This window comes from Amphiura filiformis, chromosome 16 (assembly GCF_039555335.1).
Source record: "Amphiura filiformis chromosome 16, Afil_fr2py, whole genome shotgun sequence".
Taxonomy (NCBI): domain Eukaryota; kingdom Metazoa; phylum Echinodermata; class Ophiuroidea; order Amphilepidida; family Amphiuridae; genus Amphiura; species Amphiura filiformis.
The window spans coordinates 63,869,387-63,896,422 of NC_092643.1; the positions used below are offsets into that span (position 1 = coordinate 63,869,387).

At 37.9% G+C, this 27,036-nt stretch overlaps 2 protein-coding genes across 5 annotated transcripts in view; one reads left to right on the forward strand and one right to left on the reverse strand.

Moving 5' to 3' along the window:
• The window catches only part of LOC140136335 (uncharacterized protein KIAA0513-like), a 132,784-nt gene extending 127,690 nt beyond the window's left edge, over positions 1 to 5,094 (reverse strand). The window contains exon 1 of the mRNA XM_072158061.1: positions 4,888 to 5,094. The gene's annotated coding sequence lies outside the window, so the exon portion shown is untranslated. The remainder of the gene's footprint in view (positions 1 to 4,887) is intronic.
• A 240-nt stretch (positions 5,095 to 5,334) lies between these two features.
• Positions 5,335 to 27,036, forward strand: part of LOC140136337 (cleavage and polyadenylation specificity factor subunit 1-like) — a 68,934-nt gene continuing 47,232 nt past the window's right edge. Inside the window, exons 1-12 of one of the 4 annotated variants that reach the window (XM_072158064.1) lie at positions 5,335 to 5,410; positions 11,045 to 11,267; positions 11,914 to 11,944; positions 12,560 to 12,693; positions 13,633 to 13,713; positions 14,992 to 15,137; positions 16,290 to 16,436; positions 16,768 to 16,907; positions 18,190 to 18,300; positions 19,215 to 19,308; positions 20,874 to 20,961; positions 23,502 to 23,598. In XM_072158064.1, the coding sequence (XP_072014165.1) occupies positions 11,118 to 11,267; positions 11,914 to 11,944; positions 12,560 to 12,693; positions 13,633 to 13,713; positions 14,992 to 15,137; positions 16,290 to 16,436; positions 16,768 to 16,907; positions 18,190 to 18,300; positions 19,215 to 19,308; positions 20,874 to 20,961; positions 23,502 to 23,598 (1,219 nt within the window). In that variant the 5' untranslated portion in view covers positions 5,335 to 5,410; positions 11,045 to 11,117. Of the gene's footprint in view, positions 5,411 to 10,790; positions 10,809 to 11,044; positions 11,268 to 11,913; positions 11,945 to 12,559; positions 12,694 to 13,632; positions 13,714 to 14,991; positions 15,138 to 16,289; positions 16,437 to 16,767; positions 16,908 to 17,005; positions 17,088 to 17,189; positions 17,268 to 18,189; positions 18,301 to 19,214; positions 19,309 to 20,873; positions 20,962 to 23,501; positions 23,599 to 27,036 lie in introns of those variants that run through there. The other 3 variants (XM_072158065.1, XM_072158066.1, XM_072158067.1) reach the window with 3 other exon arrangements.

Below are 27,036 nucleotides of genomic sequence, written 5' to 3' on the forward strand. Positions count from 1 at the left end.
AATCTTTGAAAAATATACTGATATCCAAAAAGCCTCTTTCGGAGGCTTCACATGCAAAAAACACCATACTTAACAAATGGGTGAAAAAATTAACATGTGATAAATCTACAATATCTGCCGCATAGAATCATTGATTCAATATACACAAGAAAATAACAGCTTAGATGATCCCAACACTGTTGTTTTCAAAAAACTACTTCTGCAATGTTTAACAATTGTTAACATGAAGCCTCAGAAACAAAAAAAATGACTTGCTGTGATAATTTAATTTTTGTCACAACTGAAATTCAATACTTAGAAGCAAAGCATGAAAATTGGTAATTGTGATATTTTTTACCTATTTTTTTATGTCAACTTGTAGTGATTAGCCAAATATTTTACTTTTATGATCACCTGTGTTGTTAACTGAAGCCTCCGAAACACAAATCGCTTGAATTGCCAATTCTAAAAAATAACTCCAATTTCTGTGAAACTTGGCTGGGAGGTTCCTTTCATCAAGTAGTATTTGTACATGAAGTTAGACATTCAAATTATTTTAGGAACCCAATTAAACTTAAAAAATATGTTTAAGGTTTGGAAATTTCCATTGTAAATGACACTTGATGTTAAAAATTTTCAAAACTGCAATTACAAACATAGCAAAACATGGTATAAAATTTAACTTATATCTGTTGACTTACTTTGAAATGGGATTTCACATGTATTCCAGCTTTCATGTCATAATTTTCTGAGGTTATGTAAAATACATTTTTTCTTAGATTTTAACCAAAATGTTATGGAAATGTCAAATTTTTATTAGAAATCAAAAGGTTTAAGCCTTGAAACATTATTTTACTGGAATTTAAGTTGCTTCTATGCATGATTTCAGTAAACAGAAACATATTTAAGTGGTTTGAAATTTTGACCCAAAAAATCAAAAGTTACACCCTTTACTGTGAAAATGACCATATGCATATCTCGGACCCCCTGTAAGGTCAAGCACGTTGTGTTAATTCCACCCAATCCGATCCACCAATTGTGACCACGTGGTCGGTTTCACGAATATTTAATGAGCAGCTTGATACTGACGTCATTACGCCATGCGTGATATGAATCTGAGGTGACCAGGAGCTACCATTTTGGTTAACTGAACTCGACTTGTGCGTTTCTTTTGGTTGACATAAAATCGAACAAAATTTTCAATAACGGGTAATAGTAGGATTTCAAATGAAGTTACATGTAGTTTTGAGGAATGACAAAGTTGTTTTTGGAAACTTAGATGTTTGTTTCAACTGATGATGTAGGATCGCAAAGGCAATTGAGGTGAGTGAATTCGTGAAGAGATTTCCTTGAGTGATAGTAGGATACGGGACTTAGGATAAAAATAGAACTTTGACCTGCTCTGACATCTGAATTACACGGGTTGTTTCGTATCTGCTTACCTGACAGCAATATTGCATATTGCTGTATGGAACCAGACATACCTAGAATATTTTCTCAATTTGAATTTTATCCTTTCTACCACCCAATATAAAAATCAACGTATAGATCCCTGTACTATAGCCAAAATAATAAATTCTCGATCATGAGAGGATGTACCTTCTGCGTCAGCATATTTTTCATAGAATAACACGATCGCGCGACCTGCATGACCGAACCTTGACCTTGCCTAGCAACGACAGTGCGATTGGTCAATTCTCAAAAGCTGTGTTTGCGCCGTAAGCGCCGGTATTTGCGTAGTACGCTCGACGCAAATAACTGTGCGTTCCCAAATTGGCTCTCATGATCGAGAATTTATTATTCTTCTTCTTCTTCCTTATAAGTGCCTCCCTCATATGTATGAGTATTGTCGCACTGCGTACAGACAAGCTGTACTTACTTTTTACTCTGGAACCTAGAGTAGATGAGTGTATTTTGAAGTACAGTCAACATGACCGGGATGATCCCCTGCTCTTTTCGAATAGCCTGTGGCGTTCTTTAGCGTGCACACTACATTGACGTGAGAAAATATGCATGTACACGGGACCGACAGCTTAAAGTGCCCTCCGAAGCACTAAGCAAGTAGAGTGAAGTGTCTTGCTCAAAGACACAAAGAGCCGGACCTGGGATTCGAACCCATGACCCTTGGGTTCACAGTCCTATGCCTTAACCGCTAGACCACGCTCTCCTCTTTGCTTTGGCTATAAGATAGGTATGTGAGCATTCCTTACCTGAGCATGCGCAATATTCAGCCTCTCTCAGCATAGGGAAATCGCGCACCGGCGCCATTTTGGAAATTCATTACCGGTAGTAAATTTTACGGCGATGTTTTTGAAAAAAAATTTTGGGGGGAATTAGATCGAGTTAAAAACAGTTCCAAAGCTTACAAGGTCAAGTCAAAAGGTTGAACTTGATCATAACCCGGAAGAGGTCAGATGATTCGCACGTGGTCGAGGCAAATTTTGGCGACTTTCTAGTGGGTTTGAAAGTGGCGATTTCGATCTAATTTTTTCGGAAATTACTCTCCAAATATCTAAATAATGGAGTTGAGCGGTAAGTTAAATGGAGCACGCGGTGAATAAAGGTAGTTTCTTGTACATAAAAATGTTTGGATTGATGAGATTGGATGGATGCCTTGCGCAAAAAGTGAGTGAACTGGGGACTTTGTGTAGTACGAATTCGGCAACTTTTGCCAGTGAGTGAACATGTTTAACCCGGCATGGTTTGCGTATACTAATTGAATGGGCTCATGCTGTGGATGCTGGGATAGATTCTCATTCTGTGCCGACTATGAGTCGGGGGAAGAAGCAAATTTAGACCTTTCCTATTCCTATCCCATCATGCATAGCGCTAGCAGATTTTTGCTATGATAGATGCATGAATGACTGTGGGCACATCGGGTATGATGGCCGGGGGGGGGGGGGGGGCACAGGCCGTTTTTGGCCATTTTCCTATTTGATTTTCTAAATGTTCAAATTGATGGGGGGCGTACTCTATGGACGCTACATCATATGGGGGGTACTTGAGCAGGAGTGACCCCATTCTGATGATCAAGTGAACTGGCCCTCGAGTTTCCGCAATGATCTTTGGAATAGGGAGCATCGCCAGCCAGTGCTCCAAAGGGTGCCTGCTCAAAGACAAAACTTACGCTGGGGGAAGGGGCTGGGGTTCATACTTGAGCAGGAGTGACCCCATTCTGATGATCAAGTGAAGTGAACTGGCCCTCGAGTTTCCGCAATGATCTTCGGAATAGGGAGCATCGCCAGCCAGTGCTCCAAAGGGTGCCTGCTCAAAGACAAAACTTAAGCTGGGGAAGGGGGCAGGGGGTTCATACTTGAGCAGGAGTGACCCCATTCTGATGATCAAGTGAACTGGCCCTCGAGTTTCCGCAATGATCTTCGGAATAGGGAGCATCGCCAGCCAGTGCTCCAAAGGGTGCCTGCTCAAAGACAAAACTTAAGCAGGGGGCAGGGGGTTCATACTTGAGCAGGAGTGACCCCTTCTGATGATCAAGTGAACTGGCCCTCGAGTTTCCACAATGATCTTCGGAATAGGGAGCATGTGCCAGCCATGCTCCAAAGGGTGCCTGCTCAAAAACATTTTCCTGGGGGAGGGGTGAATGCATCAGCTAGTGCTTATAATAATTAAACATTTTAAAGGGTGCCCCCTCAAACAAATTACCCCCCCCCCCTCTTGTATCAGTGAAAAGGTGTAGGGTGGGTAATATCAAAACCGTGAGTTTTTCAATGACAATAAAAAATAAATAAGACACTTCAACACAAATTTCATCTTTTTGAATAAGTTTTTCTTTATTTTTGCATTTACTGTTGGCCCTCACTGTGGTTTCCCAGGGACTGCCTTTTGAGGAGAGCAAGAGCAATCGCTCTCTACTGCTCTCCTTAAATCTGATATAGGAGAGTGATTTTTAGCTTTCCTTAGTTGACCATTCTCTCGTTACATTTTATTGTAAATGTTCTAAACAGCTCATGAAGGCTCTAGAAGAGCTATTTAATGCTCCCCTGCAAATTCCAAAAGACAGTCCCTGGTTTCCATCCTCTGTCAAAGCTGGAATCTGCATCAGAAAACAGAAATAAAACAAAATGTTACTCATACAAAAAGTCATGTTCATTTGTATATTAGGGGGCTATCATTTGCTGCGGGGCTCCCAAATTTACAAAAAGTCAGCATCAATAAAATTGCAACCCCCCCTATTTCGGCAACAAAATTTTATGACCCCCTCCCCCACCGATACACCTTACATGTACCCTCTGAAGAGGCTAACAAATTTTGAATAAGATAAACACACTATCTGTGGTCATCTTGCGACTCCCTACATTTGTGGTCATCAAAATTTTATGCCCCCCCCTATTTTTCTTTCCAAAAATTATGACCCCCCCTGTATATTTGGGAACTCCCCTTCCAAAGAAAATGATAGGCCCTTATGTTCACATCAATACAAATTCAATCAATCTAGGATTACATTTACAGTTCAGTACCGGTAAATAGCAAGTGCTTGTTTCTTAAAATTGTGTACTCACAATGCACAGTATAGGCCTATAAGCATTTTAATATGTGCATGCACAAAAAGTTTGTACAGGAAATTGGCTGAAAAATTGAGACATTCAAATTAGCATATCTCCGCAACCACATGTCGTATGACATTCATTTATGCCTCATCAGTTTTCTTTTATTTAGCTCTTTAATATGAGATTACTTTGATGAGAATCAAAAAAAGTTTAATTTTTTTTGTATTATACCTATATAAGAATAGGCGCTAGTAGTATTCCAATTTTCTATGCTTGACCTCGCTTGTTTGGCTCAAAATTAAAAGGGGTCATATCTGACAGTAAAAGCTAACATTTTATGAAAAATAAATACTAATCTATTTTTACAGAAATGTTATATATAATAATATGGCTTTAAGCTTACCTCTCGAGACTCGAATTTGTAAAAATGATGGATTGGAGATCGAGACTGAGTTTGAGCAATCACCAAGGAAGCTCTCAGCGGAAATGAGAAAAGGGGAAATACAATGACGACTTTCAATCTCGGTGACAAAGCAAAAGAAATCGGGCAGCTTGTCTTCCTGTTTCATCAGAGGTTTCATGTGCTTTTGTTTTGATCTGTCACAGGATTTTCCCAGGGATTAAAAACCAAAATCATGCACTGCGCCCTCTGACGTTTAATTTGAAATAAAGAAACTTTCCCAACTTTATACCAAGTTTAATCGTTAAATTATTTACTGAAATACACTTCACTTGTTAAATATTATCAAAATAATTAAAAACTATACTAAAAATAAATTATTTGAATTTTATAATTAAAGTACTGATTTTTTTATTATATAAATTATAACTTTAAAACTAGAAACAATCCAATGTGTTTCTCGCGATCCAGTTTTTCTACGGAAAGTAAAATAGGGCGAGAAAAGTACCAAAAAATCACATTTACGGTAAGAAATATGATCTTATCAATACGTAAAAGGTTAACGATAACTGCAATTAATAGTGTGCTAGAAGTGTTACGTGATTTGTTTTTTCTGCCTGCAAGTTATATTCCATAAACTATTGTGACAAAAGGAAAGTTGTCGAATTCGGCAGCTTTGCCTGTGCTCGCCTTCAGACAAAGCTGTCGAATTTGACAATGTAAGATATGATTATACCGCGGAATCATGGCATGTTGCCTATGGGGATCGACTCTAAGTCAGGTACCGCGTGCGATGTCATGATTCCATGAACCAGGTCCAGGCTAGTCACGATTATCGCACTTTCAGTTTCCCACGCGTTTGAACGGGAATTGGATTGCGTACTTTTTCGATGTCTAGTGAGCAAATTTTTCAATATTTTAAGAAAATGATGTCAAATTTTCTATTATGTATTGTTTGGTAATAATGTCTTTTGCCAATAGTATGTTTAAAGTTGTAATTTTGTGTTTTTGATCGCAAAGATCAGATATTTTCGTTCGATTCAATTCTGAACCCCCTTCGCAAGGGTGCCGATTTCGCAGAACTTTGACGATAATTTTGCCTTTTGGACACTAAAATGCTTTCGATCCTTAATTTTGTTTCAACCGAGTCTTAAATTAGCAAGCACAATACGGTTGGTACCACTTTTATATAGACCTTTTTCTGATGACGTCACCTAATCGATATTGGGGTCTGAGATGTAAACAAACAACACGTGCGTTTCTCACGTGTCCACGGTGTAAAAACACCAAATACTGCGTATTTTCTCCTGTTTTGTCATATATTTCACTTTAGCTTCCATAAAATAATTGTTTAAGCGGACTCTGTATACTATTTACCTTTGTTCCAGTTTGTTTTAATGCCATAAAATACAAAAGATACGGAAAAACGCGATGCTATTTAAAATTCAATCTTTGTTTTTGTTTACTTTTTACACCGTGGCGAACTAAAGCGTACTGCGAGCTGGCAATTCGCGCGGGGCGCCTAGCGTGGCGCAAAGTTGATCATGGCGCCGGCGCGGTATTTGCGTTTGGGTGTTGATGACTCGAATGCTGGACCCCAATATCGATTGATTGGTGACGTCTGAGAAAAAGGTCTATACATTGATGAAATTTTAAAGATTTTTTTCAAGTTTCTAACCGGCGCAAATCGTTAAGTGTGTATTTCCCATTGACATCCAAAATGGCGTAAGCCAGTCCTCAATATACATATACAAGGTACGGCGTATATAGGACTGGCAAGCGAGTCTAGTCCAGGCAGGCTTCCTGTTACTGTACGTCACTGACATTGCGTCCAGACGCGTATTTTACAAATTTGGACGCAAGTTCACATGGCTAATCAAGCATTTTGCGTCCATGTCACATGCATGTGGATGCAGACAAAACTTCGAAATTTAATCATTGATGATAAAAATAAGAAATTTTTATTCTTTTATATTTTTTAGATTTATAATAAAAGCCCCAACATTTTGACCCACCTGCTAAGAATTGAAGTAAATTCTGCAATATTTGTAAATGCAACATCAGGAAATCATGCACTTTTTGCATGCTTTCCGTCACGATCGCTGTTTGATGGGGAAGTCATGATTGATTTGTTTACAAGCAAGCATGCTGGACTGACGATGTGCCGCTATTAACGGGCGGTTCATGTTTATTTAATTATTTATCACAACCGGACAGTATTCTGTTTTTAATGTTTTAAGTGTATTTTCTCATAAATAATCTTTGTTTCCTTTAATGTTACTCGTGATGAATAAAAACAATTTTGAAGACAAAATCTAAATGATAACCTTTTTTTCGTATTATTTGTGGCACCGTGTGTTTTAGCTTTATACATGTAGCATCAACAACATGTTAATTTTGAAAAAGAAATGCGGAAGTAAAGTTTTGCTAAAGATTGACAGACTTTGCGCATGATTTTGCAGCTGTTTCTGACCACGTTTCGGACCAAAACTGACACAGAAATGAGAAAAATTATCATAGGGAATGGAGATGGAATATCACGGCGAAATTGCATTTTTTTTATATTTAACAATTAACATTTGATGAGATGTAGACCCGCGTACCCGGGGTACCTGTGTATCGTGATGGACGCACACAAATCTGAATGGACGCAAGTTTTTGCTACCTTGTCAACAGGCCTTATATTAAGTATACCTGGACCAGGAGCTAAAATGAGCTCCTGGTCCCAAAGATGGCTCCTGGTCCTATAGTTTGTAGTGTAAAATATTGGATACACCAGGAGCCAAAACTGTGTAACCATGGGGTAAAAAGAGCCTGGGTGCCTGGTTAATATAAGCCTTGCTTGTCAACAAAACCTTAACGGGAACCTTGCCATGAACGCAGATGAACGTACACAAAAGAAACTTTACTTTAGTTTACTTCAGTAACTTTGTGCGTAAGATGAGCGATTAAGCCGATTATGTCTCCAGGTCTGAATTTAATTCGAGAACCGGTAGTACGCAGAGGGCACAGGCATGGAAAAGTCCAATCTGTGTATTTATTAATCTAGCCCGAGGTACTCGCACCCCGCACCTCCGTCACTACGATTTCCACTGTCCTTCTCCCTTTCCAGGGTACACATAAAATGCCACTTTTTCTCATAAATACCACTTCTGAATACGAAGAATGTCTTTCTGATATCAAATAATTTTAATTTTTTGAAATTCACGATTAAACATAAAGTTTATGATAAATTATTACAATTTGATATTTTTCACATTTTTGATATATAACAGTCCTCGAAGTAAATTTTATAAATTGTGCAGTCAAGTTAGCTCAATCGTTAAGGCGTTCGACTATGGTGCGAGAGGTTGTGGGTTCGAACCCTGGCGGTGCCAATATGCTCTCGTGGAAAAAATGAGTTAGCTTGAAATTCCCCTGGACAAGGAACTTGCTGCTAATTGTCTCGTTGTAACCCGTACGAAACTCGGGGAGCTGATCCTGGTTGCGATGGCTAATTGTGGAATGTCTAGGGTATGCGCTCTTGTAGCAACAAAGTCCCTGATTTGTTGTAAATGGTTTATGGAATGATGTGGGGCCGTAGTGGTCAGCGACAACCTGTAAAGTGTGCTGAGGCTTGTGGATCAACGTCTAGGCATTGTGCCTGTGCGTAGCGCACTATAAATCACTGCGCTTTATAAAGCTAATGAATGATATCAGGGGTGTGATTTTTCCGGATTTCCGGATTTTTGGGATTAAAAAAAAATTCCGGATTTTCAAATTTTTTTTTTTTTTTTTGTCACTTTGGAGTGGCCCTGGATCAAGAGCTAAATGCTTAACAGAGATGTCACATTTCCGGAATTTTCAGTTTCCAGATATGAGAAAATCTCCAATTTTAAAATGAAAATTCCTTAGAACCCTGACTGGATGATTTATAGACACACTGTACTGTGCAAAAATGGTGATGCAATTTCTCATGTGTATGTGAATGATATGATACTGGAAGTATGTATTCACAGATAATAAATGTTTTTATACTATAAAGTGAAGTATTTTAACAGTTTCTCATTTTTGCATTTTACCCCATGAAATTGCATCTCCAGTGGTGCTCAAGTGTGTAAAACGCCTCTGGCTTCGGGGGGCTTCGCCCACCGGGGCGTTGCCCCTGGACCCCACCAGGGGCCCTTAAGCGGGCCCCTGGACCCCCGGCCGCAACAGGCGAGAGCTCCGCTTCGCAATTTCATTGCCTTGGGGTTTTTTTCTTAAAGCACCAATCACACCCCTGATGATATATTCTTAAAGTGCATGTAGCTGGGAGGAAAAGCCGACGATCAATTGAAAATTTTGACATTTCATATTGAAGATATGGATTTTTTCTCCAAAAAAGACCTAATTGGTTGGTGTTTGGGAGAAAAAATCAAAATATCTTTAATACAAAAGGTCAAAATTTTAAATTGATCGTCGGCTTTTCATCCCACCTACATACACTCTAAGTATAAAGTTTAATTTGACTACTGTTAAATATCAAAAATACATGTATCAATTTTTAATCATTTACCGTAAAATGTGTCTTACATTGCGAATTCCAAAAAAAATCTAAATTATTTGATATCAGAAGGACATTCTCCGTATTCAGAATGCAATTTGATATGTCTGATGTGCTCTAATGTCCCACAATAAATACTGTCCAAACGTTCATACCCCATCCCTTAATTTTGAGGATCATATGCATCAAATGTGTCAAAAGGTAGGGTTGAATAGCTCTTATAATGAATCTATAATGAATAGATTTTGAAGTGAACACAAGTTACAAATCTGCCCCATTTGGATACAAACTTTTAATTTTTTGGTGATTTTTATCCAATTTTTTTTAATCAACCACAAATGATTGCAGTGCTTCGCTGTAGATCAAGGGACTCGCCAAATCCAACGAAAAAGAATAATTACAAATTGTAAAAAAAACCATTGTGTTTTTGGCAGGAGATTTTGAAGAATCAAGGTGCATTTTTTGGCTTAAAAATTTATGTTTTTTGCCAGGCCCTAGTATAATAGTAATAACCTACTCCCAGTTATCCTTATCCCAGGTCAGGGGTCAGCCTCAGGACTCAGCCTCAGGTGGCCATGAGGCAGGTCATATATTGTTGAAATTTTTGAGTTTTGACAGTAATACTTTGAATTTTTAAGTTGTATTTTTGTAAAAAATGGTATTAATTTTTTATGTAAAACTGTTCCAAAATAAGGCTCAGATCATACCAGAGAGTTGTCCGAATAATCAGACCCAGAACAAAATATTAATTTCTGACATGATCGTGTTCTGGGTCTGAACTGTTTCCATTCGAAATCTTGATGCCAAATTGGACAAAAGAAGCACATGGTCCTACTTCACATTTTTTTAATCCCCTATTCGTGTTGCGTGAATCACTCTATTGTGGACCTTCCTTTTGATACTTGAGTATTTGGACAAGCGGAACAGTTTTGACAGGCCCTTTGTCTACCTCTCTGTTTGTAAACAAACGAGGAGGTCGAAATTGTCCTCCTCGGCGAATACGAAAGGCAGCGTAATAGTACGGCACTAACCAGAGAGCATCTAAACCCTGGACCCGGGCCATTAGGACTTTATGCATCGCGCTCATTATATTCACGCTACGTGCACATATTTCAGTAATTTCACAGAAAATGTCCAGCACATGTCATCAAGTTCCCAGAAACAGAAAATTTTCTGGAGGCCTGATTACATGCATTGTAAGCTTACCTCTTTCTCTCGAATTCAACAGTACAGTACAGTATAGTGCAGTGTAAAAATGATGGATTGGAGACTGAGTTATACGGAAATGTGAAAAGTGGAAATACAGTGACGACTTTCAATCTCGGTGACAAAGCAAAAGAAATCGGACAGCTTTTTGTCTTCCTGTTTCACCAGAGGTTTCATGTGCTTTTGGCAACAGGTGATTTTTATTGTAGTGTATTGTGACTGTTTACTCAGTGTTTAGCACGCAGGTACCTGTCATATGACACCCTTAGCGTAAACAAATTTATAACAAATTTGATGTTTTATTGGGGTGCAGACAACCTATTCTTTGCATTGCAAAAAAACTTATCCTGAAATAATGTAGACCGTAAACGTTTTTAGCCAAACTACCTAATTGATGGATTATTTGTGGTTTGACATTATACTTTGCAGCTGGTAAGATCATGGATCAACTGTAACACATCTGATTCATATTGGAACATCAGCAGAAATCTCATTGTTGAAGATGTATGCCCTGTATAAGCAGGTTCATCCTCCCACAGCTGTAGAGCACTGCGTCTATTGCAATTTCTTCTCACGTGATGAGCGCAGTCTAGTGGTTGCCAAGACATCAGAGTTATTAGTCTATCGGCTTATCAAAGATGCAGCTGCAAAGGTAGGGCTTCTAACAGGATACTAGTTGTCACAATTTAGTAGTTGTACATACCACCTGTATATTGCAAAGATATTCAAGGTTCATAATAATGTTACAATTGTCACTTTTCATTGGCGTAAAAATTCCAGGGCTATTTGTTTGAGGGAATCTATAAGCGGGACCTTGTTTAGGCTTACATGTTTTGCATAAACGAGTCATGTGCCAGGAGCTAATCACAAGTGGTGTATTGGGGGCATTGGCTGTCGTGTTGGGCAAATTTTGATCTCTTGATTTTGGGCTGATAAGGCAATTTGATATTGTAGTACAGTGGAAACTCATTATAACGAAGTTGTCAGGGACAGAGAAATTAGTTCTTTATATCCAAATTTCGTTATACCAGGGTTGTAAAAACAATAAATAACAAAAGAATTTTGTATCTTGGTTCTGGAAAAATACTTCTTAATAACAGGGTTTTTCTTGTATCCATTTTCGTTATAATGAGGTTTTACTGTATTGTAATATTTTATAATCACTTCAAAAACTTCAATGCACATTTTCTTACATACTGTTTTTCATATGTCCATTGGTACAATGTATATCAGATTTAATATTGTGTCTCCTAAATGGTAAACTGCTTTACCAATTTGTTTGTCTTTTGTATTTGCAGCCAGCTAAAAAGGGTGGAGACAAGCCTACAGGTATGTCATACAAATTATTGTTACTTGAATGTTGTAAATAAATATGTGAGAAAAAACAAAGTAAAAATTCCATAGATTTCATGTTGCGAAAACTGAGACGAATATAGAGGGATGTACATGTAGTGGGTGAAATAGGGGGGTTTGGTACCACTTGGGGTCACTGCACTGCTACCAGCGATAGCTGACATCATGGGGATACACAAACATGCATGATAGCAAATGAACCGAAGTAGCTTTGGGCAGGAAAAGGTCTTCAAACTTTACATAGTGTCAAAATTTCAAACTTGCTCAAATTTAGGCTTATTTACCTTAGACCTATTTTGCTGCATTACATTAGTAGTAATGAAAGATCCTACAAAGTGCAAACGTATGCCTCTTTCATCCAAATCGGAGCATTTTCATGTTTGTTTCATTGTTTGTTTTTGTTTGATTAAAAAATTTTGTCATTTTCATTCCTCAAAATCAATTTATCAACATTCAACTAATTTATTTTCTTAAATACCAATGTTTTCTATTTGATAATTTTCAAATTGTTGCTCAAATCAATGCTCACATGTTTATTATTTCGAATCAGCTTACTTAAATATTTTGTCAAAATTTTTCATGTACTTTTAGATGGAAAAATCAAGAAAGAGAAATTGGAGCAAGTGGGCAGCTTTCGTCTGTTTGGTAATGTGATGTCATTGCAGATAGCTCCTCTGTCTGGGACAGGCAGAGATGCATTGCTGATGAGTTTCCAAGAAGCTAAGGTATATATCTCAGTCTGTTTGTTTGTTTGTTTGTTTTGTCACTTGATTGCATTACATTGAATATCTCACACAATGATTGGTAGGTTAACCGTACATATGTATGTGTGCTACTGCCTTTCTTACAGAACCCCTGATTGGTTAATTACAATCATCAGAGGAACCATTCAAAATAGAGCTTGTAGATCTCCGAGCAATTTTAACCCTAACACCCAGGCCTATTTTGGCAAGGGGGAAGGAAAGAAGGAATGAAGAAACAAAGAAGTACAAGAGAAAACTTTTTTTCTCTGGTGCGGTTTTAAACCATGGACTCCTTGAGTGCTAGAGACGCGGTCTACCTTGGGCGGCCAAGCTTTCTGTGACATATGACTGTTTGCATGATGACGCAATTGCATCACATGGGACACCTGCGCTTGCAGATGCTTTGTGAATTGAGGTTTTTGATGTTGGGTTTGGTTAGGGTTAAGTTTCATACCCTTCAGAGCCATACTGACTATTCTTATCATACCTCTGATTGGCTCAATCAATCAACATAGTTCAATGTAGTGCCCATGGGATTATTAGGATGGCTATGACTATGGCTATGAGTGTGTGTGTTTGCAAATATGTGTACATCTGTAATGGGCTCCAAATGAGGACAGATTCTAACCAAGGACTGGAGATCCAACCAATGGCAGTCCATAATGTCATTTAGAAATACCTTAAAATTGCACTTGACCCCTACAAGTCACATTCAAAAGTACCATATATAGGACCACATTTGTAACATGGCAGGGGATGGTATTTCAGTTGGAAAAAAAAGTTGTCTAACCAAAAATGTGTATTAAAATGGCAGAAAATGTGGATAGAGTGTATCAATAAACTATGTTTATTTTGTGCTGTGTAAGGCTTCCCTGTTGTCCTTCATTTTATAGTATAATGTTGATCAATTTTTTGTTACAGATTTCCATTGTGGAGTATGATCCAGGAACTCATGATTTGAAGACATTATCCATGCACTATTTTGAACAGGAAGAATTAAAGGTATGTCACATGTTTTTGTTTGCATTTTGTGTTTGTTTATTTATTTGTCTCTACAGGCTGTGTTAAAATGATTGGTACCCATCAGTTTGCACTGATTATGAGTACCACATCAAAATGCAACATAGGAGCAACATTATTTGTAGATAAATGCTATAAAAGGTCATTAAACTATAAATCTGGGGTATTTCAAGATGATCCATTGTTGCATATTGAAGAAGTAGGTTTGTCAGTAACACCAAAAACTGATGGGTACCAATCATTTTGATACAGCCTGTACCAGGAATGGAACTGGGGACCTCTTGCACCAAAGTCTGTGAATAACATACCTCCTCCATATCTGGCTTCGAACAATTACATATATACCTTCCCGCACTGAACTGCGCTCGTCTGTAGATACTAACCGGTTTGTGGAACATACCATTCACTCCAGGAAACTTCAATCCGCTGCTGACAGGTCTTTTTACTTCACTGCTCCAAAGTTATGGAACAAACTTCCAGCAACTCTTCATTCTGCAACATCTTCTCATATATTTAAGAAGAATTTGAAAACATATCTGTTCCCATAACTTGTCTTTGCTATCATTCTTTGCTCTGTAGTGTATTATTTTTATTATGTATCATCACACCCCGCTGTGGTCTTCATGAATGCTACAAAAGCCTATGTGTATAGTCAAAGACCTGGTCCATGCTGCAGTTATAACAATGAACAATTGTGGGGAATGTACCATATTTGCTCCATTCAGCAGCAGTCATTGCACATAAGGTCAAGCTCTTGCGACTTAAACAAGAAATGTAAGAATAACCCAATATAATATTTGCCTGCTAGTAATAAGTGACTTTGGAGGCCCAAGAAAAGCACCTTGATTATATATAAAAAATGTGTAATTCCCTGCAAAAAACATTGATTATGTATGCATTTCTTAAATCTTTAAAAGATATGAAGTGATCAACCATTACCGATTCAAAAACTTGGCTCTATTTCCAGGGACTCTCCAAATATGCGAGAAACAATCAAAAATCGTTCCCCCCAAAAAAAGGTTTCCCAAATGTCAAAAATGTGATTTGTGTCACAATGATTCAATTGCATATTTTTAGCAGGCCAATGTTATTTTTATATGAACAGTTACAGCTATATAGGGTTCACTCTCAATTGGAAAACATATTAAGGATAATCTGGCAGGCCTTGTTTGGGAAATCTGTTGTTTTGCGTGTCTATCAATCATGAATCGTTTGAATTTTCACTTCTGCATAAAAATATTGACTTTGTTTGTTTTTCAGCTGTATACAGTGAACAACCACATCCCTGTTGTACAAGTGGACCCAGAAAATCGCTGCGCTGTGATGTTGGTATACGGTTCAAGATTAGTAGTATTGCCTTTCAAACGAGAAGTGTCTATAGATGAAAGCGATAGCCTATTTAGCAGGTAAATAGAACGTTTAATTTCATGGTCAATGCAGCCACCACAAAAATAACAAGTTGCAAATATATTCAAAATTGTTAAAAGCACGAAAAATTTTATCTCACAAAAATGTCCACTTCTTATGTAATGTGCTTGTAATAGTCCGGCTGCAAACTATTGTTTTCTGAATATTTATGACAAGAGGAGTGATTTGACATAGGTTTGGTCAAAATTGGGCCGATTTCTAATATTTTGACCCCTATATAAACCTTGACCTTGGATATCTCATATTGCCCAGTGTGACAATTTTACACCCCTTGGAATCTCATGTTACACCACCTGTAGAACAATAATCAACAAAGAAAAACACTTGAACTGGCAAAACCAAAGCGTCCCAAAACTGCTGCCTTCCCACAATGCTTTAGCACTTTGTAATGCTGATGTCGCTTATTGGGAACCCAAGTAAACGAGAGGTGATATGAGGGAGGGAGAGATACAGGGACAGTTTGGGAAGACAATTACAACATACATGTTTTTGTTTATTTCTTTTCCCCTTTACTATAAATGTCAGTATTTTGCAAGTAACGTTCATTTACTATTATATAGTTCTATTCGTATAAATGGAATTGTTTTAGTCAGTGCTGTACGGTGCGACCATTTTAGGCGCATTGGCGACTAGATTTTTGCTGATGGCGACTAAATATTCAATCCCTGGCGCCAATGGCGACCAACTGCTGAAGCTTTGAATCGCCAAAAACAAAACATGTATGTAATGTAGCATTCAAGAGTACGAATGTATGCTATGAATATGCATTTATCATCATGTCTCAATGGGGACTTCCTGGAAAACATATAGGCCTACACTGTACATGCTGCGTATGAAGTATGTAGCGTTCAATGGGAATATGTAGATCAAAGTACAGCAGCTATGAACATTCAACACACGTGGCTGTTCAGTTTACGTTGGCACCTCAGATTTTTTACCTGGGAGCAAAATTTGGGCGCCTAAATTTATAAAGTTAGGAGCCATTGGCTCCTCAATCAGTTTTTGCACCGTACAGCACTGGTTTTAGTATCAAGGTCTCAATTGTTTTTCTTGCTTTTTGTCTATTGTGTTTTGTAATTTGTACTGATGGTAGTAAGCTAATCTAGTATCATGTTCATATTTTGATCCAGCTCCAGGTCAGCCCTGATGCCCAGTTATATGATCAATTTGACAGAGATGGACGAAAAAATCATGAATGTGATCGACTTCAAATTCCTTCATGGTTATTATGAGCCTACACTGTTGATTCTCTATGAACCACTACGAACATGGCCTGGGTAAGAATACATACACCAAATGTACATATGCATGAAAATGTTGGGAATTTTGCAAGTCACAAAAATATGCATTTATTTTCATGCTTACAAATATTTCTTTTGCTAATAGGCCTTAAAGAAAATGTATCAATTTCACAAAAAATACATGCTGGGAAAATGATAGTTCACTTCAAATAGTGAACATTTTATGCTGCAAAAAAATTGTGCTCTACAGTACATACTAAAGAGGTTATATTAGTAGTAAATATGCTGTATTGGGATTGTGTGAGGTTCATAACTACAAGCAGGCTCCTGTGAATAATGTCTTTTTCTTCTTTTTTGCTTTAAATAGGCGTATAGCAGTGCGGCATGACACCTGTGCAATTGTAGCATTGTCACTGAATATGGCCCAGAAAGTACACCCAATTATCTGGTCACAAAGTAATCTGCCGTATGACTGTACTCAAGTTATGCCTGTACCCAAACCTATTGGTGAGTACTAATGACTGGAATGACTCATCTGGTCACAAAGTAATCTGCCGTATGACTGTACTCAAGTTATGCCTGTTCCCAAACCTATTGGTGAGTACTAATGACTGGAATGATGCATCTGGTCACAAAGTAATCTGCCGTATGACTGTACTCAAGTTATGCCTGTTCCCAAACCTATTGGTGAGTACTAATGACTGGAATGATGCATCTGGTCACAAAGTAATCTGCCGTATGACTGTACTCAAGTTATGCATGTTCCCAAACCTATTGGTGAGTACTAATGACTGGAATGATGCATCTGGTCACAAAGTAATCTGCCGTATGACTGTACTCAAGTTATGCATGTTCCCAAACCTATTGGTGAGTACTAATGACTGGAATGATGCATCTGGTCACAAAGTAATCTGCCATATGATTGTACTGTCAGGAATGAACAGGAATCAGGCCGCAACTTTTTGTGATTCAACATTTTGATTTTTTGTAACAACCTGATAGGATTACGCATATGTGACACGATCAAGGGTAGATAAGTGACCTGCCACAATGAAATGAGGATAAAGTCGCAAGTTGGTAGTTTCGAGAAGTCAGAAGTATTGTCACAAACCCCTCACTGAAATATCCTGCGCCTCCTCGAGCCACTTCCGGTCCTGCCGGGACTCGAACCCACAACCCTGGGTTTAAGAGGTGAGCGCGCTAGCATATAGACCAAAAGAGGACTTCCCCGTCAGGTCTATAACACTAGCGCACTTATACCTCTGTGACATGCTCCCCCTCCTCATAAGGCACGTCCTTGCGCCTTACTTCCTCTGTTTAAACTGGTCGTCCTTGATACAAGGCATACTCGGCCAGACTGGTCGTCCTTGCTACAAGGAATACTCGCCTAACCCTTTCCGATGGGTGGATCCCCCCTGGTGTTAACACCAGGGACCACCGCTGCCACCATTTATGTCACAAACCCCTCACTGAAATATCCTGCGCCTCCTCGAGCCACTTCCGGTCCTGCAGGGATTCGAACCCACGACCCTGGGTTTAAGAGGCGAGAGACCAAAAGAGAACTTCCCCGTCAGGTCTATAACACTAACACACTTATACCTCCGTGACAGTATGTCTGTTTATCCTTTGTGAATAGGCCATTCACAAAGGAAACAAAGACCACCTACACAGTAGCCAGGGCATTTCTAAACTACCAACTTGTGACTTTACATTCATTTCATGGTGGCAGGTCACATATGTGATGTATGATACTTGTAGAATAGACCTAATGTAACCCTTTGTATTTTAGGTGGTGTTCTTATCATGGCTGTCAACTCACTCCTATATCTTAACCAGAGTGTACCTCCATTTGGTGTCTCACTCAATTCAATTACAGACAGAAGTACATCGTTTCCAATGAGTAAGTATCGCTGCCATTAATTATGAACTTTTGCTTAATTAAAACTTTGAAAGTTGGGCTTTACATGTAGATGAAAATTATGATGATAACACTGAACTTGGAGTGAACTTGAAGAATTACAAAATGACACTGTGATATTTGTTGATCAACATGATATTTATTATAAAAAGTCCCAGTGTAGCATGTAATGGAAATGCAAAATGGTGGAGGTGGTCACCAAGGATGCTGATGTGTTGGGAGACTAGAGCTAGACCAAAGCACATGTGACATGGCATGGGGTTTTATACCAGGTCAAACTCCAAGGGGAACATAATGCTAATACAGGCAAGACAGGAAATTTGAAAGGTCATATTGCATAATCAGTTGCTGGGCCGCAAATATAGAATCAAACATATCATAATCATGATTTTCAATAGTCGGTTGAGGTTTTAATTATGATGTTGTTAAACTGAAATGAAAACAAGCAATACAAGTGTATAGTTTATTTGTAACAATGAGTGCATACCGTAAAACCCCGTCTACAAGCATATATAGTGTTTTTTTTATAAAAGCTTAATTAATTCGAAGCAAGCGTTAATATACATGTACCAATACAATTGATCGGTCTTAAAATAATACTTGTTTGTATATGCTTGGATCCGTAATTTATTTGCTCAAACTCCATAATGGCGACTGGATTAATGTAGCTTTCATCAGAAGCACACTATATGCTTGTAGACGGGGTTTTACGGAATGTGTGTAACACTTGCTATTACTTCAAACCCAATATGGATTAAGTGACATTATGGGAATAAGGTCTATAAGCATTGCTGTAGTATAGAATAATCCCATAAAAATTAACAAGGACAGCTTTAGCATACTAGTAACAATATATTTGTTATCTCACACTTGCTGTGATGCTCTTGATTTTACAGAGGTGCAAGAAGGGGTGAAATTGAGTCTGGATTGCTCTCATGCGATCTTCATCTCGTATGACAGATTAGTGGTATCACTCAAAGGAGGAGAAATGTAAGTTGTAATTCCACACCACCAACTTGAGTTGGCCAGAATAATTCCTTGAAATCCTCCTAGCCTACTGTCTATATGATAATCTGCCAATATAGAGGAATTGAAATGGTGGCTTGCCAGATGCATAAATTTTGTTGAGGAACACAAATACAGGTTTTTGTGCAAACTGAGTTCATAGAGTTTTGATCATAGTTTCTTCAGAGAAAACCATTGGGACATTCAGACAGCGCTAGGGCCTGGCTTGTAGATGAAAACATATAGAATTGTTTCATGCTGTTAGAGGTAACAATTAACACCAATTGATGGTGTGTTGTAAATCAGTATTTTGCTTCTTTCAACAGCTCTGTGAGCAAAACTTAATAGATTGAAAATGCCATCACAGCTTCTTCAAGTGAAATTAAAAAGTTTTGAAAAATTCCATTTTAAAACTATAAAATAGTATCTCCATTAAAATATAATATTCTAAAACAGAGCTAGTGGAAACCTGGGCCAATTCTTGTTACAATATCCTAACTTATATCAAAAATGGGCCGTATCAACACCTCTGTACTGGACAGCTGCTTTGCCTGAGGCTATGACCATGACCACCTCGAGATGCGGTTAGTTACACTGGCTATGGAGGTAGCAGATGCTATTAAATCCATGTAAATCTGTGACACCTGAGTAGCTGTCTTAAGCCTAAGTATTCCAATATATGGAATGGCCTTGGTTACAGATAATACAGTATAGTTCAACACACACAGAACATGGAGAGTGATGCATATCTATACACATCTTCCAAGATATAAGAGACTTTGGCCCCTCATGTATTACAATGAATTACTCCCCATTCCAGAAAAATACAGAACTACTTTTTTTGGATTCAAAAAATATTATCCTGTTTTGCCAAATGAAACATAGCTAAATCCTAATCCTTTAGTTAGTCCTAACTGTCAATAAAAGTCAAATTTTAATAGTTTTGCAATTTGAGGGAAAATGGTCCAAAAACAGGCAAAATTGCATGTTTTCTTACAATTGTAGTCACAAAATTGTAAGACTTGGCACAAGTCTAAGCATTCAAAATCTTGACTATAGGCTATGAGTTAGCTCATAAATTTAATATTATATGTTATTTTTGTTAATTGGTTATGAAAAAGATTGGAAAATGTGTTTTCCAAAAATTAGAAAGCATAACTTGAAATCAGTCTTTGTTTAAGTCTTTGGGCCTGATTGTCACAGAATACGAAAAAGGTCGAAAAACACCCTAAAATTGCATGTTTTTGGCTCTTATTTCCAAAAATTGACCAAATATTAAACTTTGACTTTTATTGTCAGTTAGGACTACCTAAAGGATTAGGAATAAGCTATGTTTAATTTGGCAAAACCGGATAATATTTCTTTAATAAAAAAAACCAGTTCTGTATTTTTCTGGAATGGGGAGTACTGTCTTGTATAAAGTGTAAAATCTAAGTCTAATCTGAACAAATACTCAATGAAATCTGATTTGGAAAAAGAAAAAAATGGCATACAATGAATACAGCTGAGTTATTTTGTGTAACCTAGCCTTATGTATTGATCATTTTCAGCTATGTGTTGACGTTATTAGTGGATGGTATGCGTAGCGTGAGAGGCTTTCACTTTGACAAAGCAGCTGCCAGTGTTCTAACTACATGTGTAAGTATTGAATGACACTACTAGACAGCTATACTGTGTTTAAAGGAAGATAGTTCAATTGATTGTATTCCAATCTAATTTGAGTCTGGATTGCTCTCATGCGATCTTCATTACGACAGATTAGTGGTATCACTCAAAATTTAAAAACTGTGATATTAGTACCAGTAGATCCTTTATAAGATATATGTCGTATTCAACCCTCCCCTAATATTTGACTTCCGATACACTTACTTAAATTCACAATTTTGACTATCACTTCATCATTTATAAATATCCCCCATCCAAATGACTGACTTGAGAGTATGGTACACATATTTTCAACATTTGCTTTGTATATTAAGGTTTTACCGTCGTCACCCGATTTGACTTGACTATTGCGCCTCTTTTCAACGCGTGCGTACTCCGCGTCGTGCTCGGCGTTGCGTTGCAGACATCGCAGAGAACGATGCGTGTTGTGCGTGTCAATGCTATTTTTACGCACCGGCGATAACTGCTGAGCGCAAAAAAAAGTGGCCGCTTCTAATATATTAACAGAGAAGATGATATTAAATACAACATGTACAAACCAAATGCCAGCGTGCTTCCACTGATAACGGACCTGGACCCCATCCCCAAAGTAGGCCCACGACAGTAGGGTCCAATAGATGGTATGAAGTTATAGACTACCCACACAGAATCAGGGTATTTTTTTTAACATTAGGCCTAAACAAGTGTTGGTTAAATTGGTTAATTCGTTTTAATAATATTTTGGCCTAAATGTTGGGTAAGCACTCTATTATAGGCCTATTAAAGGTTACGTTTGTAGAACGTTTCATAATGAAACACACCACAACAAAATTATAAACATGTTGTGAAAATGTTATTATAGACATATATTATTTTGGCAACATTGTCCCAAATTAGAATATGTTTTGCAGCAAGTGTTCAATGTTTTTGATTGTTATTTTTAAAATGTTTTAAAAGTTTAAATGTTTTAAGCATTTTGTGTTATTGGGTAAAGACCTACTACGTGCACTGAATTCATAATGCATGCGATATAGACAACACCATCAAAACTATTCCGTTAAAAGGGTCATACATTAAATCATGATATCATAATTGGCCAAACGTTTTTTCTACACCAAAAAAGTTTTCCTCTCGGTATGGCACTAAGCATGCTAAGTAGGCCTATGCCTATAATAATTGTAGGCCTATTATAGTCAAACACTTCCACCATGGTGTCAAACGCCGCTTTAACATGTTTAATAAAATAATCCTCTTTTTGGTCATTCGAGTCAGGTGAACATAAAGCTGAAAATTCCTCACTTTGTGTAACTTAATAACTCTTTGGCCCAAAATCTTTGCAGAATGGCAGCCTTTCTTACACCTATTTGTGACCAAAATACACCAAATTAGAATTAGGCTAAGAATTTTAAGGCTTGATTTATAAGTCTTTTATAGTCGACATCATCATCATTGTTCCTATTTAATATGGACACTTCTTAGCCTAAGAAGTATCTTAGGTAACTTTTTTTTACAGTGAAAACTTTCCTGCGTAAACAGACAATTCCATTTTTGTGGCCATATGTGTAAACGAACGCTGATCCGCATCAGATCGCGCTTGTATACCAACGCGTTGGTACGCATTCAAAATATCCATGTACGCAATTAACTACGCATGGTGTCGCAGAAAAATGCTTTTTGACCTATTTTGGTCAATTTACGCGAAAACAAGGTCCGTACCCCCAATTTTTTTTTTTGCGCGATTTTACAGAGCTTTTTCTTTTTAATAACATATATAAAATTTTTAATTTTTTGTCTCGACGATTTTTTATACAACGCAAAAGGTGGTATATTTTGGGCAAATTGCTGATTTTGCCATTGAAGTGTACAGAGATTTTTGGAAATGTACACCTCTTTTAAAACGGCTGTAGCGCAAAAGTGAGGTCCGGCACCCCCTGTTTTTTTTCCTGATTTATTATCTACACATATTAATGTACAAAATATGTCAATTTAAAAAAATTTGGTCGATAGGTTTAGTTACGACGGTAAAACCTTAAAGGTATGTTGTGCACAAATGAGATAATTAGGTTGACCTTTTGCATACTGATTGTGTTTCCAATGTGCTATACCATACAGCCATGGTCAGGTCATGCGTGTAGTTAACAGCAGATGCACAGTTTTAAACAACTTTAATAAATGTTTAAATCTTTGTCACTCAGATATCTCTTTTTTAACCTGTGTGAAGTCCAAATTTCTCTCTGTACTTGTTGCACTTCAAGATAAAACTGGCATTAAACAGCCATTGTAACTTGATGCACATATGTAACATAAATTCAGTATTTGATCCATCAAAAGGTTGACATGTGGTTCAATTTAGAATTTGATTTGTTGACATAATTTCATGTAAAAGAAGCACTGCAAGGGATACTTTAACAGGCGAGAAGTAGCCAGAAGAACAGGGGGCTAATTTGAGGTGTGCTGATTACATTGAATGCAAATGGAACTATTCTAGCTAATTGCATATGGATTTATTGTATGTTCCTTTGTACACCTTACAGCTTTGTCTGATGGAAGAAGGATTCCTGTTTCTAGGGTCACGTCTTGGCAACTCATTACTACTAAAGTACACAGAGAAAATGAATGACAAATTATCAGGTAAAGTATCCGTCATCATGGTGTTGAAAATACTCTCACTGTGAGGTAATATTGACTCTTCCTTGATCAGGTAGAGTCAATTTTGTTTTTACAAAATATGTATTTTTGGTTTTTATGTATCTGCTCCCAAAAGTAAACCGAGTGTACACACACAACTTTTACTTAGTGAGTGCTGTGCTTACTGTTTAATTTGCTCATTTCGGATGGATTTCCCAAACCATGACAGCTCTCCATATCCTCCTGTCCTGCATCACAGTTCCCAAGTCAGATGCTTCAAGTCCATTGTTCTACTTGAGCACATTTCTATTGGGTAAATCAAATTTGAATTGAATTGAATCTACATATGTATGTAAGGGACAGTCTTCCAAGGTTTCTTGCTCCAATTGATCAATTTGGCAACAGGTTTGTGAAAAAATATTTTGTGCACTTAAGCTTTTGTATGCCTATAGTGCAAAACTGCAGAATTTTGCCTGAAGGCCAATCTTGTTCACTACACTCTTGTTCACTATAGAGGCCTTGCATGTGACGTATCATCCCGTAAATATGGCGGACTACTCAAATGCATTCAACAAAAGCATGATTGCAATCTACCGTGACAGTTCACTCACACACATAACCCTGCACTACCATGACTAAGATCAAATAGGTTGATGACAACATTTGATTGAATGGACTGCACTCCGCCATAACTACGGTGAAGGACATCGGCTCAAATCCTTTGTTTGGAGCCAATCGATAATTTCATGCAGGGCCTCTATACTCAACAAGTATGGACAGTGGATTACAATGGATTATAGTGGATTACATCACCAGCTACCATCATCCCTATTGATAACTACACAGCTTAAATGGACTATTGGATCAATGATAGTTTCACCACAATAGTGCTGCAAAATGGTATCATTGATTCTATCTGCTTGCCTCATTTGGTTGTTGGGCCTAGGCCCATGCATGAGTGACCAGGATGGTTATATTTGTTCTATTGAATCCTCATCAACACCTTGCAATGGGAGATATGGACTTGTGCATTGCCGATACCTTGCACGTAGGATCCCCTTGTACAGTAACTCATCATCAACGTTTCAAGCCGAACTGCTTCGCTCAGGCGATATTAACCCTAACCCTGGCCCAACAAATGAAATCTCAGTAAATCCTAGCAAACATAGAGACACTGCTCCCCATATGATCCCAGTAAGATATGTTATACCAATGAGCAACTACTGGACATGAACCATCAGAACCTTTCCTTCCTGTTTCTGTTTGGAATACCATAAAGACTCTGAACATAAATCTGAAACCATCTACCCATCGTGGATGTAGAGCCGGCGTGAAGAAACAACGTGGACGATTGCAGATAGCCAAACAACATCATCTTGGGTTCTTTAATGGGACTGAAGTAATACAACCTATACCTGTCATCTTCCGCCTAGGAGGAACAATTCTAAACTATCACTGCAGATTAACTCTAAACCTAACTTTAATAACTTGCGTACAATTAAGTGTGTCTCAAATTTCAATGAAACTACTCTTGATATATGTTTGTGGAACGCCTGGTCTGTCAGGAACAAGACGGCTCTTCTATGTGATTACACAACTGAAAATGACATTGACGTCTTTTTTCTGACAGAGACATGGCTGTATGACTACGAAAATGTCATTATTGGGGAATTCAAACCCCAGGTTATCTGTTCCTAAACCACCCTCGACACGATGGAAGAAGTGGTACACGAGGAGGTGGTATTGGTGTTTTATATAAAACCGAATTGAATTTGATGTCAATTAGTAGTGGTATTGTAACAACGACATTTGAGCATATTGTAGTAACTGATCAATCTAGATCAATTCTTTTCATTGTCATATACAGGCCCCCACCATCAAAAGTTAACAAACTCAAACTAAGTGACTATCTTGTTGAAATCGACAACTTTATAGGGAAACAGTTTCAGTTACCAGGTAAACATATTTACCTGGGGATTTCAATATTCATATGAATGAGCCCACAAAATCTCATGTTGCCAAATTTATTAACATTCTCTCCTGCAATAACTTACAAAACTATGTGACTGGTCCTACTCATAAATCTGGAAACCAGTTAGACTTAGTCATTGGTAATGTTGATGATAATCTTGTGATGAATTGCAAAACCCATCAAAATCTAATGTCTGATGATCACTATTCTGTGTTTTTCAAACTAAATCGTAAAAAACCAGATATGCCTAGAACATATACTAGTTGCCGTGATTTTAGGACTGTTGACATTGATCAACTCATGATGGACTTGACAACTGAGTTAGCTCCTTTAATGAGCATCATGAATGTTGATGAGCAAGTGCAATTCTATGATGCCACTGTTTGTGATGTTCTTGATAGGTATTGCCCTATACAATCTCAAGAACAGAACTATTCGCCCAAGAGTGCCTTGGTATAATGATGATATTCATCTTGCTAGAAGGGTTAAGCGTAGACTTGAACGCCGCTGGCGTAAGAGCAAACTGGATACTGACCGCCGAAGCATATGTTGTTCAGTTGGGTGTGCTTTCTGAACTTATCCACAGTGCCAAGGCATCTTATTTTACTGATAAGTTATCTAGCGGCAATGTTAAAGATACTTTCAAAACCATTAATACTCTTCTTAATACAACCCGCAACAATCTTCCTGTTGGTGAATCTGGTAAACCACTGGGTGACAAGTTTGCTCTTTCATTCAAAGGTAAAATTGTGAATATAAGAAATGAACTTGATGCAACATCTGGAATTGGTGACTTGACTGCTTTCGGGTTTCATGATGTTCCTGTAAATTGTGAGTTATCTTCATTTGCTTCGCTGATCATGATGAAATCTCTGAAATTATTGTTCGTGCACCAAATAAGACTTGTTCTCTGGACTCCATGCCTACATGGCTTCTTAAGACCTATGTCCATGATATGGTTCAGTTTGTCTCACATATTGTGAATACTTTCATCAGTACTGGTGTTTTCCCAGACTCCTTACGTCGGGCCATAGTTACTCCGATCCTTAAGAAATCAAATTTGGATCAAAATAACTTGAGTAACTATAGGCCTGTCTCCAATATCCCCTTCCTATCCAAAGTCATTGAAAAGGTTGTTTCTCGTCATCTTGATTCATATATCATGGAAAATTCCCTGGAACAACCTTTTCAGTCAGCTTATAGAGGCAACCATAGCACTGAAACTGCCATTCTACGTGTCAAAAATGACATTATGCATGAGATTGACAATAACAGGGCTGTCTATCTTGTCTTGTTGGATTTGTCGGCGGCGTTCGACACGATTGACCATGATTTATTAACATCTCGCCTTGCTACATCTTACGGGCTGCGTGGTCTCGTGTTGAACTGGTTTGATAGCTACCTCAAGAACCGCACAAATCGTGTCAGTATCTCTGGCACCCTTTCGGATGAGCAATCTGTGGATTTTG